Raw genomic sequence first — 17,025 nt, 5'->3', positions numbered from 1 at the left:
AATTCCCACTGGAACAAGCTGGACGCAAATAGCTTGCCCCACTCAGGCATACATACATAGAAATGGCACCTTTTCTGTTGTGCTTTGATCTGTTCATTGAACCAGGCTCAATAATATCATGCGTTAACAGTTCAGAAAAATTACCAAGGCTAAAAATTGGGGGAACTTTCATTTTCTTCAACACAACAGATCCAAATAGCATGTACGTTAAAGGCAGAAGCAAACTTCCCCTTTTTCATGGAAACCCTCTCTAAAGTCTATTTCTATTGCTGATGAAATCTTCCCTTAAACATCTTGATTGCAGAAAAACAAACGAACAAAAAAATATAAAAAAAAATTGCAAGATAACTGTAGAGTGAATCTTTGGGAGATTTAGGAATATCTCATGAAGGCTTAGTGTGAAGAGCACTCCTTTTGCACTTTGACTTAGTACTGTGTTCTGCACAAAGTGAAAGAAAAAGATCTCTATGAGGTCTAGAAAGAAGGACTGGAAACACGTAAAATAACTTGAGCAGCTAAAGAGATAACCAGCTCTGGAAGTGGCACGTTGTCTAAGACAGCTTGTACACATGCTTTGAGGAAAATCCTTCTAAGTTTTTCATGCTGCTTGGGTATTTCTGGCAACTGTATGTTATGAATTCAGTAAACAATAATTGTTAGATGATTGAAGAAAAGAAAAACTTTTAAACAATAAAAGCAACAGTTTTTTAGTCTTTATACACATGACAAGAACATGATTTGTGGATAAAATGGAAACTGTCAAAACATCTTGAACTCCACAAACAACATAAATAAAGATTCAGCTCAATGGGGCTGATGTCATTGCTTCAATATGGAAAGCTGTCAGCTTCTCCATGTGCCTGACAAAAATCAGCTACTTGTTTCCTACACCATGTATTAGAGGTTTCTGAAGAGACAGCTGGCCAGGCAGAACAGAAAGTACTTGTCACAGATAACTACTGACATGGACCTTTCCTATGAAGGCAGACTTTTCCAACATCTGGAACTGGAGCAAACCTTTTGGCTCCTCCAAGTGTTAGGGGAGCACAGAGCTTGCAGAACCTTGGCATTGCTCATCAATGGGTCCATTACCTGATGACGAACTTTCCACTATCACTTTACTGCCCCTTCTGTAACACCTGGGCCCTGCTGATTCCAAGTAATAACCATTTCAGTCAAACTTCTCCACCACCTCCTTTGTAAATTCTCTCCCTTTTTTTGGACTTCATCCTTTTCCTCCATGTCTGTGCAATCTGTGCCTAGAGGATACCTCCACAACCTCCACAAAATCTCTCTCTTTATTCTTTCCTCCAAATTTGCTAGGACATTCTTGGAAATGACATCAAATCTACACCAACTGTCTAAATTTATATGCCCCCTTGCTTCCTTCATAACGCTATCCAGTCTTCATTGCATAAGTGTATCAGGCTAATTTTTATATATCTCCATATATCAACAGCTGTTTTAATTTCTTTTTGTTCTTTATTTTTTCCCTCAACAGCTGGCACTGAACGGTGCTATGTTTAAGTAAAAAGAACTTGAACCACACTTTCCAGGCTTCATCTGTGAATGATTTGTATTCTGTTCAGGAAAAAAAAAAAAAAAAAAAAAAAAAAAAAAACCAACAAGCACTCAGCTGTATCTAAACAAAATCTTAGTATTTGATGCATCTCTTTCATCTGTTGTCTCTTTCATGTCAAAGAGTCATCATTAGGAATAGTGACAGAAGTAATAACCATTGTTATCGTTGTTGTTGTTGATGGTTGGGAAATATCTGATAATTTTTCTTTTTGTCCCAAAATGCTGATTCTTTGAAAACAAAACATGACAAAAATCTGACTCTGGACAACCTTCTGACAGAATGTATTTAAGTTTCAAAAATTCTTTGCCAGTTCTGGGACATGGGGGCTGCCTTATACCCAAGATATGAGTTTCTGTCATTCAACAAAAGGAGTAATGATGACAGTTCCCAAGACTGTTTCTACACAGAATGTTAACACTAATTTGTTAATTGGTTTCCCAGGCTACTCAGCTTCAGCAGCCTAATGAATCATTTGCTCAAAGAATCAAACACTGGGATTTGGTGTCTGGCATCCCTTGTGTCCTCAGCTGCTGTGGGAGTCCAGCTGGTGGATAGTCTGCCTGATAGCTCCTCTACACAGGGACTGCTGTTGGGTTTACTGCTGTACCTGAAGTACCTGAAGAGCCTTGACACACAGAAATTTCACTCAGAGTGATTGCATTTAATGACTGCTTTCTTAGACATTCATCACAAAGTGCAAGAAATAACTTCTAAAGAAAAAGATAGTAAGGATTTACCAAAACCTTGAAATAATAAGACATTAGATTTCTGTAATAGGGAAAAAATAGATAAATTGTTTTGAGATTGCTATTTCAGAAAGCTGTATAGCTCTTAAGAAAGTGCTAAGAGCACCCCCAGTCAGCATGTGTCAACAACCAAGAGCCCAAAGGGGAACCCTGGACGCTGGTCTCAGGAATCGAGGGGATGCAATGTGCAATTCTTCATTTCCAAGAGGTTTGACCTGGGATTCTGCCCTGGAGTCTGAGAGCTAGCGGCATACCCGGGTTCTCCTCCAACCCAGCTGTTTTAGGAGTAGGTGCAATTTGACATTTCAGTTCAGCTGTCCTGCACAGAACAAAGTCAATCTGAAGGGGTACAATTTTCTGCTATAATGAAAATATTTTCATTACTTGATCATATGCCATCCTAGAAAAAGGTTTTATTTCTACATTAATATGTCCCTCTGCTCTCAGCATGCAGGTCATAACACTGTTCATTACAGTTTGTAGTGTTTCTTTTTAATGATATCGCAGAGGTTGTAATCAGATCTATGTTCTTAAAATATGAAGGGAATTTTCTCAAATACATTAAAAAAATATGAAAATTCTCTTCAGCTTTGTCCCAGAAGTGTCCTTGGCTTTGCTTATAGCTTATTATTTTGGGTGGCATAAGACTATTTAGAAGTCTTCTGTTGCCTACTCACTCCGTTTCAGTATATACCACTGAAATTACAGCACATGTGAGACAGCAGAAAGATAAATCTAATTTATTCTCATTCTCAGCTAAAAGCCAGCACATGAACTCAGCTTTCTCTGTGACAATAGACATGGATTAACACGATTCTCACTTTATTATATATTGTAAATGCCTTGTGAGGCAAAAGCAAGATCCATACCCAGTATAAACTGCCCGGCAATCTTACAAAGTTGCCTTAAAACATTGTGCCATATTGACACCTCGAAAAAAAACAGCTAGGGGGCACGAAAGGTTTTGTAATACAGTTGTTGATCTGCCCAGGGGTCTCTTGGCTGACCCCACATCATCGTGTAGGTTTGTGTGTGCGTGTCTGCTCCGGGGGGACCGCGCCCGATCGCCTCGGTGTTTTGACAGGCAGCAGGGATCCCAAAATCCCAAAGCTGGCACCAGTGCCCCGGCACACCGTCGGGACGGGCACCCGGGACCCTCAAAAAGAAGCCTGAGTGGGTTTCTCGGGCTCCTGGAGGCTGGCAGCGAGGGGCGAGGGCTGCCCACAGCCCCATGGCGGCGCGGGAGCACCTGAGGGGCGGCGGGAGCGACCCGCACCTCATGAGGGGAGCGGGAGCGGCGGCAAGGGGGAGGAGGAGAAAAGCCAGCGGCGGAGAGGAGCTGAGGAGAGAAGCGGGAGGGAAGCGAGCCGGGGTGTAGAGGAGGAGCTGAGAAGCGGCAGGCAGGGACTCGGCGGGGCCGGGAGCTGACGGCCGCCGGAGCGGGCGGCGGCGGGGGCAGGTGCGGGAGCTGCCTTCAGCCGCAGGGCGGCGGCCGCCCGCGGGGCGGGGGGCTCAGCTCGGCGGCCCGGGCAGCGGCGGCCCCCGGGCCCTATGGTGCCGCGGCGGGACCCGGCTCCTGCTCGCCGCCTTCCGAGGGGGCCCGCGGAGCGGCGCGGGGCAGCGGAGCCCAACGGCGTTTGGCTGGCATGAGGAACCTGCCGATCCTCCTCCTCCTCCTCCTCTGCTGGAGCCTGGGGCGGGTAAGTCACCCTGAGGCGGGAGGGTAGCGCTCGCCCCTCGCTCCGCACTGCCAGCCCTGCCCCGTCTGCCCCGCTCCTGCCCCGGAGCCGCCTGTGGCTGTTCACTCACAGCTTCCCCCGTCCCCCTGAGGGGACTCCGAGGCAACCGTAGCAGGTGCGAGGGACCTCGGCTGGGCAAACTCTCTCCGGGCGGGAGATAAGCGACTTGTGCCGCTGTTATTGCAGGACGGCGAATGATCCCCACCCATCCACAGGGATTTGGGGCTCCTCAGCCCCGCCGGCACCCCGGCAGGTGGCGGTTCCGGGGGGACCCCGCAGCCCCGGCTGCTCCTCAGGGGCGGGGACGGCTCCTGCCCCTGCCGAGCTGGGCTGAGGGGAGCGGGCGGCGGGGCCGGACCCCCCGGGCCGGCGGCGGTTGGGGCTTGTTCCCGGTGGTTGTGGCTTGTTCCCGGTTATTGTGGCTTGTTCCCGGTGGCTGTGGGTTATTCTTGGTTGTTTTAGTTATCTCGGCTGTCCCCGAAAACTACACCGAGAGTTTCCACAGACACCGCAGAGCATTGCCGTGGTACGGTCTAGAGGGTCATTAGCAATTGTAGTACGTGCACAGTTAATTCCTCTGTAATATTAACATAAAAAAGCATTCAGAATATTAAAATAATTTCTTTTAAGGTGTCTTCCTTCCACATCTGTATACTTTTAAGCGTTTCTTCAGTTGTAAGAAACTTAAGTTTCTTGCAGTCTTTAAAAGGCTACAATGTTTCAGAAAACATGACCTCAAATAAAATAATAATAAAAATCTACCCTCTGAATCTTACTGTTTTGTTACTGTAAATTTAAAATCTGAGACCATTTCCAACAAGAGTTGGGAAAACATGCCGAAGGTAAATGTAAACTACTTGTCAAACAAAATGTTTTTGCCAACCAATTGCTATTCTGGGTGCCTTAAAGATTGTTCAGCCACTAAGAATGCTGAGAGACTCTTCAGCTGGATTTCCAAGTCCCTGTGTACCTTTGTAATACACACTACAGTGCACACAGGTCTGTAATCACTACTTACAAAGAATAGCCTACACTTGGTAAAGCAGAAGGAAAGACAGATACGCATATCTGGCTGGCCCTGAAGGCTGGTGAGTGCTCTCAAAATTCATTTTGGGGTTCTCGATGTGTTTTGGGACACCATCAGTGCCACACAGTCTTGAGCCCTAAATCTCTTTAGCTGGGTGAAGTACATCTGAAGGAAACTGGGCTGTGTATTGGAACAAAGTATGTTACGGTTTGGCATGCATCCCGTGTTTGAAAAGTAATGTTGCATTACCTTAGGGTACTACCAAATTTATGTTCTCGAAGTAATCTTCAATATTAGATCACTGGTAGTGGGAAAGTTGTGGTTCTTTTCTAAGTACTTATTTTGTAAATTTCATTCATGGCAGTAGCTGCTTTGATTTACTCTGCATTTATTTAACATTTCCATTAACTGGAATCCACCTTTCCAACACCCATTAATTCTTACACTTTTTGATGAGTAGGAGGTCTACTGTCAGCTAGTGAATGCTTGCAATTGACAAAATAACATATTTTAAAAAAAAAATTTTTTTTTTTACAAAATCTGTTATATGGAAGGAAAATGCAGTAGTAAAAGTCATTATGTTTACATAAGCCTTTTATTCTAAGTAGGAGCTATCTGGAAAGCACATAATACATAACAATATGCTGTTATTTTCAGTTTAACTCTGAACTTTCTACAATAACTGCTAGGAATCCTAATTTAAGTTAAGGATTTGTAAAAATTCCTTTAAAAAAATACCTGCCCAGAAAGCTTATAATTTAAATAGTCAAAATATGGGAAATGGAAATAAGGTTCTGTTTTCATAGATGATGAAATGACAAACTTTGAGGAGAAGAGACAGATTTCCGGAGTTTCTGTAGAAAACATCTCCTGCTGTTATCTTACAGTTAAGCTATGTTATGTTATGCTTATGGTTATCACGATGTATTTTTAAAAGCTGTGCAACTGGCTTGCCCACAGGGAGCCCCTGGAATAACCAGGCTCTCAGTCCTAACTCGGTCCCAGGTTCCAGGTCCCCAATCACAGCTTCATTAAGCATTGCAGTTTTGAAAAATAGTGTCTGATGAATCAGAGACTATTACCAGATCCTGCTATTAAATGTCTCCCAGAAAAAGTAAGAGACGCCACCCTTTTCTTTGTAGCTAAAAGTGTGAGTACTGAAGTACAGCATATTCGTGTTTTATTTCATTATGATCTCTGTGAGTCCCACTGATGTCAGCACAACTTCCTAGTGTCTTGTTTCTCTCCCCATCTATATCCCTGTCTCTTCCCATGGACATAAATAATTGGGGGCAGAGCCGTAAGTGAGTAAAGGCAATATTGTGTTCATTTAAAATAACATCTTTTTTTTTTTTTTTTTTCTCAATCAAATGAGATTTGAATCAAATAATCATGCTCTGAGGCCTTCATGACATAAAATATACATGGTGGAAATGGGAAGAAAATCAAAATTGACCATGTCAAAGATAATGCAGTTTGATTTGGTTTTATGTTCTGTGTTTACTTTCTTGCTTCAGTTTAACTCATTGTTTTGTTGGAGGAAGAAAGTATTGGCAAATGCACTAGAATGTTAAATATTTTCTTGTAAATGACAGTTAACCTTAGAATGCTACAGGCAGGAATTAGTGAATGCTCTAGTGCATTATTTTAACCTTCTGTTTTGAAAAGTCAGTGTGTGAGAAGCTAAAATGGGCACTGTTTGTGTGTGTAAAATGTTGAGCACATACTTAGGCAAAAATAGTATCAGTTTAAGTTGTGGATTTCATTATTAGTAGTTGGATTCTTTATAAAGCATTTTAATTCGTGTCTCAAGACCCTGGCCCATTTGTTAATTTGACACAGGTGAATGGTGTCCATCCAGAATGCAGATTTCATTTGGAGATTCACAAGGAGGAAACAAGGTGCATGGAACTTCTAAAGAATGCAAAACCAGTGGACTACAAAGGTAAGAAAAGATGAGCTGTAATGTCGAGACAACTGGAGTACTGAGGTTTTTCTCCCTTTACCTTCTTTGCTAGCTCAATTGCAGTTGTCATATTTCTTTGTATTGTGCTTATAATTTCTATGTATTTTAAAATGCATTAAAAAAAAAGCTTTAAAAAGCTTTTTGCCTTAAAATTACAGCCACAGCAAACATGTGGTGAGAGGTGTGCTGGGCTAGGCATGCTAGATGGGAGAAAATATGCACTGATGTTTTAGGCTGTTGCTGCTATTATTTTTCACAGGCAGAAAAGCTGCAGGGTGGTTCTGATAGGACCAGCAGAAAGAGCAAGTCTGAGGAAAAGTTGAAAGCCTTGGATCCAAGTGTCTCACTCTAGCACCGTTTGAAAGTAAAATACTAGTGGCAGGAATGATCACTAGGTTTTCCGGGCAGGAGATGTTTTAGACGCAAGATCAGATTCACCTGCATAAGGCCACAGTCATGCAAAGGAAAAATTGGACACTAGTGTTACATTCAGAAAACAAATTTACTCTGTTACTATAGCATTTTTATCTTCTGTCTTGATAGAAAGAAATACACAGATGCAGATATAGCCAACAGGAATTCGACAGAGGAAAAAGGGAAGAGGAGAATGTATTTTTTTTTAATTTTTATTTTATTTTAGATTTTCCTAGATTTCCCTGATACAGTTTCACGTGAGTAGAACATAAGACTATCAAAAACGAACAAACAGAAAAGTATGACAGTTTTCTTTTAAGCTGGTGCTGTGGATAAAGCCATTTGTTCAGCAAGCAAAATGTGAAGGTGACAGATAAATCCAGCCAGAAAATGAAAAGCAAATCTGTAACATATGTAACATAATCTGTAACGTATGTAGGATGCCAGGAACTTGGTTAAGTTGGGGTTTTTAGGAAAGTTGAAAGTCTGTATTTATTATATTTGTGGGTTTTTTTTTTTGATTGTTTGTTTTGTTTTTTAAACTGCCAAATGTACTAATGTTTTGTAATTAGTTATCTTTTGTAAACCATATGCAGAACTTGTGAGCAGAAAGCAGTCTCCATGTCCCTCCTGGTGAAAAGGTAAAAGTGCTTCTTGGAGCGCTTCATTTGCATACGTTACTTGCCCAGCGCTCCTCTGGTAGCATGCAGAATATTGAAGGAAAGGTGGATTCTCAGCGAGATGTAGAAAAATGGAAGGAAAATTTAGATCTAAGGGCACGTTTTGGGGTTCAAAAGAGAATTTTGACTCTTACAAAGTAAAGTCACATCTAAAACTAATCATTAACTTTCTGCTGTCAAATGCTTTTCAAGTGGTTGGAAGGATTTCACTTCAAATTAGTTGAAATATCTCATTGGTGTCCTGCATTTTGCTGTTGTAGTGCCGTTATGTGGCTCCTTGGAAGACTCTTGCAGTGCCGTATTTTTTCTTTGGCTGAATTAGGTGATATGCAGTATATTTGCTTTTGCATAATCTCTCCGTTTTGAATAGTCTCTGAAGATGATTGTGATACTTAAAGGACCTGCAAACTGCAGTGCCCTTTGAGCATAAACACAAGTCCCAAATCATAATCCCTTCTCCACCTCTTTTCTTGATTTGAATTTGTAAATCCCTCAGTGTGTATTCTAATACCAATTTGTATACAATGATTAAAAGGATCATCATCAGTTTTGTATTTTACTATTGTTTCTCATTTTGATTAATCCAAATCAGTAATTAGAAAAAATATAATAACAGTGAATCTCTTCCAAGCAAATTCTTAATGGAATAATTTATTTACATTTAGATTTTTTATTTATATGAGCGATGAGAGATGTCTGTTACATAAATAATACCAGTGTGAAGCCATATGGAGAAATAATTACTAGCCTTGCTTAATGAATTAAATTATGAATTAATAAACTCACTATTAGCTGTTACAAGGCTTTGAAAGTGAAGTTTTCTTCAAGATGCATTTTTGTGATCCAGATGCTGTGCTGCTCTAAGGGTATCCTTGTCATGCACACCAGTTTCATTTTGGGTTTCCCTGGTGAAGAGGTTTTCTGGCAATATTTCTTTCAAAGCTTCTTTTCGCTGAAAGAGTGGAGTTTCCTGAAGACAAAATGCTGTGTAAGAACTTTATAACCTCAAAGCAGACAGTATCTCTGATGCTGTTGATTTAGCTGTGCAGGTAGAGATACAAGAGCAGTGGAAGGATTTATGAATTTAATTGAATGCCTGGCTGAAACAAATGGAATATTCAATTTTGTAGGAGACTGTAATAAAGCCCCTATGGTAATGAACCAGTAGTAACTTTATGTTTAATGTTACAGGAGAATTTATCCTATGCTTCACGTTACAGATACCTTTACCAACAACCTGTCCAGAAGAGCCTGTGTTAAAAATATTTGTTTGTATTTACTAAAATATTAATGTGTCCTTATTTTCCAAATAAAATCTCTGAATTCATACTAAGATGTAAGGAGTATTTTGAACAGAGACATGCAGATTTTCACAGCAATACTCTGGCTGCTAATAAAGAAGAGTTACTAATGAGAATTGGCAAGCTGGAACTAGTCTAAGCCCTAGCTCCACACCTAAAACTTGTATTGCTCTTGAAACATAATTCATTACAATAAATTCACAAAACCCACTTCAATTTTTCCTGAATGAGAAAGACAGTTATACAACCCTTGTCACACTTTTCGGACTTCAGTATATGATACCTGCCTCACAAAAGTTACAATGAAATACAAGGTCCTGTCTAGAATTTGGAAATGAAGGTTCACTGGAGGCTTGGGTCCCCATTATCAAAATCAGTGGGAATTTTTCCATTAACTTCTTGAGCACCTGGGAAGCCTTCACATCTCTGTGTAACATGCTCCAGAATTTGACTGTCATACACAGTTAATGAGTTTTGGAGGGTCCAAATTTCATAGGACAGGCAGTTTGTCCCTTTGGTCTAAATAGCAACTATGTGTGGAATACCGTATGTGTACTAATACTTCTCATCTCTGTGCTAGGAATATATAAAGGAAAGATTTAACGATGACCGTGGGTTGGTTTTTTCTGACATCATAAAATGATATTATAGTCATCGTGAGCTGCTTTATAAAGTGCTGAAGAGTTACTTCACTGCATAATTTCTGTAGTGTGCTTAAAATTATTGGCTATGAAGTCCGTGAAGGACCTTCTTGCTTCATGGTTTAATAAAGCAATAGTGGGTTTTCCAAGGAAACACTGTATAAATACTGTGTAAACATCCTCTGAACAATGTTAAGGATATATTAAAAGCACATGACTTTCTGATTTGCACCCTTTGGGGGAATTTCAGGCATTAGCCTTTCTTCCATAGTGGAGAGTGTTACACTACATTTAATGAAAAAGACACTCTCCAAAGATCCATGGCAGTGCCTTCATTTGTGTAGTGATCGTGATCTTAGCAAATCTAGTTGTTTATTTTATGTAGACAGCATTAGCTTCCATCCACATTTGTTTTCTCCTTCTATAATTTGACATGTAAGGTATGGATGCACCTGAGCTAGAAGCCTAAGAGACCTCTGGCTGTTGTCTTGTTTTTGGCGGGCAGATTAATTCCATTCTAAGTTGCCCATAACTTATGGGCTTTGAGGTTCATATGAGAAAACACTATTTCATATTTTACATTCTACTCATGACCTGTGTTCTCACACACACACAAAAAAGGTCCCAATACAAATGATTGCAAATACACAAAAATACACCGCCAGTTTCTGTCTTTGCTCAGTATTGAGAATTTTACCTTATAGAGCAATTGATTAATTTCTGTTCACCTTTAAGTGAAAAGTGAAATCTTATAATCAACAATGTTGAAACTCAGTTAATACGCTTTATAACAGGGTTCTACAACAAAAAGTTCTAAAACAATTTCAGTATAAAAAACTGAAGTCAATTTAAAAAAAAAATTGGCCTGAATGGCTACACAGTTAAATAAATCTTTTCAGTTCTTGCTTTCCAAAATGTTGTTTTTTCTTTTTTTGTGAGACCCACATGCCCAACAATGTATTTATTTTTACATATGACATCTTAACTTTGAGGAAAGGATGTAGATGGAAAGAAAAATGGCTTTGGAAAGAATTTCATAAACCTTTCAAAGAGCAGCTTCTTAATGCCCGTAGTAATGGGAAATTAAAATGGACAGGACTACCAAAACGATATGCTCACTTATTCATAAATTTAAAGCAAGAGGAAGCAATGTTACTGTATAATCTAATCTCCTGAACTACACTGCCAGAATTTCCCTCAGTGATTGCCGCACCAAATTTCTCTGAAAGCTGTTCACAATGATGGGAATCAAATATTGGTTGAAAAGTTAGTTTGTCTAACAAATCTCTGCTGTTAAGGTTATTTCTACAGTTAGGTGCCTATCGTGCATTCCAAACCCACACATATACACACATACATATCTCTGTATCACACAAATGAAGGACTAACTCTGAGTATAAGTATACCAACCTGAAGATCATTCTCTTCTCCATATCAGTAAATAAGAGATGTACACAAAGCTGGATGAGGTCTTTCTTTTGCTGCATGAAAAGGAACCTTCTCAAGGTTCCCTCTTTCTTAATCCTCTCAATTTCATCAAGGTCTTAATCAGTTAATGTTTGTTTTTTGCATCTTTCTCTGTAAGATGAGTCAGTAGTTTAGACTGCAGCACTGCTTAAGAGTTATCTGAGGTGGCATTAAAAGTAGAGTTTAAAGACAGGGGGACCATGGAACTTCCTTTCACACAGCACCAGTAGCTCATGTCAAGACAACTTTTCTGAGCTGAGTTGCTGCTTTTCTAGCTGCAGAACAGGCATGCTGCTACTTTTTGGTTCATGCATTTTTTTCAAATATTTAAGGAGCTGAGGAGACTGTTTTGAATGTTTGGTTATTTGTGGCTTTCCTTAATTGGAGTGTCATTGTTAATGAAACCACATAAAACTGTCAACATCTGGGCTTTGGTGTAAGCTATACTTAATTATTTGAGAGCAGAAGACAGAGTGAGCTGGCTAGTCTTTTAAGGAGCTGGGCCATAGGTGAGAAAGCACCTTGAATGAAAGGAGGTATGGGAAGTGTAGTAGCCTATGGAAAACTAATCAACATGAAAAAAAGTGGAGAAGAACAAAAAAATGTCCTGGTCAGCCTCGTTCCAAATCTCACACCATGAAGTTACTAAGAGTGACCAAATGAAGCTTTTCTGAAAGGAAAAGAAGCAACATGTGGTTCTATTCTACAATTTTGAAGGTCTAAAATTTCTACGCCCCCAGAAGGTAAGTAGAAATTCATCAGTGGATATTAACAAATGGCATTTGGTACCCTGAAGAAAGTAATTGTACAACCATAAAGGAATTTATTGTAGTTTTTGGAAGATTCTGAAAGAAATTCCAGCCACACACAGTTTTGAACTTGAGTCTTGATAGAGACAACTTTGACCTTGACAGTCTACTCTCCACTACATCCAAAGTTCAGATGCCATGAAGAAACAGTCCTGAATGCACTAAAAAATTTCCAGTTAATAAATCAAATAGCACATAGGTGAGAAATAATCCAAACTAACAGAAATTTATAGTCCCAGTACCTTACATGGACTTTTTTTTGTGTGTGTGTGTGTGTGTGTGTGAATTTTATATGAAAAGGAGATTGATATTTAATGGTATTTTGTGAAGAATGGACAGCATGTCTAAACTGGGGCAAGACAAAGGTGAACATAGCTCTTACAGCTTTGCCTATAAACACGTATTTTTCCAGTATAAGACAAAATTATGTTCTTATGGTAAGATAAGAGTGCTGTCTATTCATACAAAAACACATTCTGTTGTCTCCAAGAAACATTTTAAGTAATTAGAAAGCAAGATTTATTTGGTAGAAAATTTGAATGGAAATGTGTTTTCTTTTTCAGAGCTTTTTTTTTTTTTTAAATGTTTAGCTCAAAACTTCCATATTTCATTACAGTGCTCTAATATGTAAATTACCTTAAAACTAAAATTGACCCACATATTTTTGATATTCTGGTGGGAAACTGTTCTTCAGAAAGGAAATACAGTATTTCTGAAATTTCTTAATTTAGTGAAACCCGGTAATCCCCCAGAAGCCTCAATAACAGCATTTTTGCCATTCCTAGTAAAAGGATTGGCTTTTAAAAATCTATAAACAGAAAACATTTTAGATGGATATGAGATAAAGCCTATTGTATTTTTCATTTTGTTTGACTAGTTAAATCTGGTGTATATTGTGTAACGTCCCTAAATTCTTCTCATTGTGTGTGTGTCATTTTAGTTGATCAGTAATTAAAAAATGTTTATATTCACGTTTCCTCAGCATTTGTGCCTGATCAGAGCCTGTATACATTCTGCAAGGTTTCACAACAGTGCTATAGTTCAGCATAGGCATTGTGGAGCTGCTTCTGGCCAGTTTTGCAGCTCGTGTCCTCATGTACACAGGAGCAAAGGCCACCAGCTCCCAGGGCCTGTCCCACCCACAGCCAGGGAGCAGAGCAGGCCGGGGCCATCAGGCACCTCCTTGGGGGCATCAGCCCTTGGGTGAGGGTCAGGATCAAGCCTGGTACAGAGTACCAGAGTTGGACATAGCCCTGGGATGGCCGGGCAAGACCACAGGGGTGGATCGGAGCCCAGGCCAAGGCAGGCACAGGCGTCGGTGATGACGCTGAAGACAGGTTCACCCCCAGCACAGCTGAAGGTGAGCCCAGACCTGAGCTTAGCTGGGCAGGGGGAGCGGGGCAGCCCCCAGGTGATGCTGGTCAGGGACATTAAGGCCTGTTGGAGTGTTCAGGGTCCAGACTTACATAGATGCAAATAACTTCAGCAAAGTACCTTGGAGCAGTGGTGCTTTTGCTACTGTCTTCTTATTATTACCACTTTAAGCAGTTCTGTTGTGTTTTCTTTGCTTCCAATTTGCTAACTCACTTTTTCTTGATCCCCTCTTTTTCCTTTCTTTATTATTACTTGTTTGAAATTGCAGGAAAAAAAAAATCAGTCTGTAGTTTCTATATGTTCATAATGTTTCAGTCTTTCAGTTTCTATATGTTCATAAATTCTCATGCAGCCTAAATTACATGTTGCAGTGTTCAGACCTACAGTCTAGAAAAGATTGCCTGTAAGAGGTGAGTTTGCTTTTGCTTTGTCAAGTTAAGTACAAAAATCAAAATGTTTCCCTGTTTGAAAAATAAACCATAGACTAGCTGACAACTTCCTGGCAGATTTTCTTTCATTTTGTTTCATGTATCATGCACGCTTAGTTTAAAAAAAAATTGTAAACTTCTCCTTGAATCGGCAATTTTTAAATACAAATGCGAAGTGCCACCTAGTGGTCAATGTATGGGTAAGATGTGTGTATAAACAAAGCTTTCCTGTACAAAGCCACTGTTACAAATTTTTACAAGTGAAGAAGCACGCATAGGTAAGCAAACCTGTCGCTCAAAGACTGGATGTCAGACAGCAGGATGATGAATGTGGTAAGCTGAAAAAAATACATAAGCTGAAAAAAAAAAAAAAAAAGAAACAAAATTTTGCTGTCTTTTTCCTTTCATTATGAATTATCTACAAATATATTATCTGCAAATGCATTACAGGCACTAAGGACCAAACATTCAAATCAAGTAAGTAATCTCTTTTCAACTAAGAATATCATCAGTAGTATCATCTGGAGAAACAGGGGGGAGCATCAGAGTAGTGACACAGTAGCCAAGCTGATGAGAGAGTCATTGAAGAAAGGTTTTCTGGGAAGATAGATTGTTTGCTTGGATAGTCTGAGTGACTCACCAGGGAAGTAACTGATGGAAATGAAGAGGATGAAAAGAGTTTGTTATGTGTAGGGTGCAGGAGAGTTCTTCTAGGCATCACAGAAATAGGGATGAAGAACCCTTTTTTTACCTTTTCTTTTTCCCCCTTTGCTAGCCTTATTAATAGGTAAAGTAGGAGGCAAAGAGAATGGCAGTAGAGATACTCAGAAAAGTTAGGCAGCCAAGGCAGAGCAGCAGCTGAGCTGATCTTATGTGTGTAAATATCAGGGTGAAAGTACAAAAACATTCAAGGCTTGAGAATTTATTAGAGCTGTATACAAACACAGAGACTAAATCCATAAAATTAAAAAAAAAAAAAGAACATAAATATACTTTTGGATACTTAGAATAAAAGAAACAGTTTTTTTTTTTTAAATGTGATAAATATAGAAAACTGCAGAGACTATATGAAATAAACATTGGAACATTTTACTTTTTTTGACATTTTCTAATAAACTTTTAAAAATATTACTGCAATTATTGATAGAATACTTATTATAACTAAAACATAAAACTTTATTTAAAGATGTTAATTCAAATGTTTTATATTGGAATTACTTAATATCCTTTGGAGGCAGTAGGAATCAGGTTTATGTATGTGGGAGATGGGTGAAACTTCCAGAGAATGAGCATACAAAATGATTTTCTGAAATGTGGAAGTGATGAATAACAGTCCAGAAATCCTAACACTGACTGAATAAATGGCTTGACAGAGTAGTAGAGAGTGAGTATAGAAAGCAATCAATCAAGCTAGATATTCAATGTGCAGAGACACATTAAACCTAGCCCTTATCTCGCCTTCATTTTGCAGCAGTATAGACATTTGCAGCGCTCTAGGGAGCTCTACAGCCACTGGGGAAAACCAGTCAATTGTAGGGAGCAATCAATCTGGCCTATTTTCATGTATCTCAGAATGGGGTGAATTGCGTTCTGTCACCCTCTGACAATATTTTGTGTTTTTGTGTTAACTGTAAAATGGGTCTATGGTGGCTAAAGAGCAGTATCTACTTGAAGTCCCGTGAATCCCACCTAGGTCTCCAGGTGTGACACATCTTGAATTTCCAAGATCAGTGGGAAACTAATTGCTATTTTCAATTGTGCATAGTTAAGCTTATGCTGTACAATAGAAGGATGTTGTTGGGGTGGAAGAGACAAACTGATGCAAGCGTATAAACTTGTTAATCGTATCCCACTTCTGCAGAACAGGTACATTTTGCTAAGAGAAGAAAATGATATATGACTGCAATCTTGTCAAAACTATGTAGTAATAGGAGGGGGAAATGAGGAAAAGCGTAAGCTGAGAGACCAGAAAAGTGCATATTGTTTAACAGTTGTACTTCCAGCAGTCTTTATCAGCACGGTGTTCAGTAACACCAGAATTTCAGCTTTCATCCGTAGACCAGTTTTCAGAAACACACTGTAGTCATTCAGTGAATATAAATGCCTCCAGGACATTTCAGCAGTTTTCTCAGATTTCCTGTACAATAATAAATAAGCCTGTAGATATGCATAAATCGAGACCTAATGTTCTTGGAATTCTGATGACAGCCACTCAGGTTTCACTTCCATGATTGCTGATGCATTTGAATGTAGCCTTTTTTTTATAGAAATACATCTTTTGTGTTATTTCATCTATTTGATTTAAGGAGTATGAAAAAGTGTCTTTCTTTTCTCTGGGGTATATACCTGTAAAGTCCTAAGATACTGGGGAAAAACTGGGGTAAAGAGTATATTCCCTGGAAATCATTTGTGACTTGTAATGGTTTGAACAACAAAAACTTGTATACCATTTTACTTTCTACAAGCTAGCTTCAAGAACTGTTGCAAATTGTATTGATGATTTTGATTGGAATAGGACTTGGACCTCCATATTTCTATACGATATTTTATGTGAGTGATGCTTGAATAAGAATTTGGGGCACAGGGCGAATACTGATGAAGCTCTGAAGTCCACATTGTTCAGCTGCTTTTTTAGCAAAGCCTTAGCCCAGTCCATACAGTTGCATGGCACAAATTTGTAAAGGCTTCTGAACAGTTGGCGGCTTGCTGTAGCAAGTCCACCATCTTACAGAGTATGTGTTAAATAAAAGAGAAAATTTGTGAAAGTCATCAGCTCTTATGGGCGTGCATGAACACTTCCATGACTCATCTCAGCTCTCACTTGTTACTGAAATGGGGGTGAACTAAAAAG

General features: G+C 39.5%; 1 protein-coding gene across 1 annotated transcript in view; it reads left to right on the top strand.

The window, feature by feature from the left end:
* The first annotated feature begins 3,896 nt into the window (after window positions 1-3,896).
* The window catches only part of VIPR2 (vasoactive intestinal peptide receptor 2), a 58,271-nt gene continuing 45,142 nt past the window's right edge, over window positions 3,897-17,025 (top strand). The window contains exons 1-2 of the mRNA XM_040548105.1: window positions 3,897-4,028; window positions 6,937-7,039. Of these exons, the coding sequence (XP_040404039.1) occupies window positions 3,975-4,028; window positions 6,937-7,039 (157 nt within the window). The 5' untranslated portion in view covers window positions 3,897-3,974. The remainder of the gene's footprint in view (window positions 4,029-6,936; window positions 7,040-17,025) is intronic.

The sequence above is a fragment of the Cygnus olor genome, chromosome 2 (assembly GCF_009769625.2).
Source record: "Cygnus olor isolate bCygOlo1 chromosome 2, bCygOlo1.pri.v2, whole genome shotgun sequence".
Taxonomy (NCBI): domain Eukaryota; kingdom Metazoa; phylum Chordata; class Aves; order Anseriformes; family Anatidae; genus Cygnus; species Cygnus olor.
Note: the sequence above shows the minus strand (reverse complement) of the source record. Positions and strands in the feature narration are given on the sequence as shown.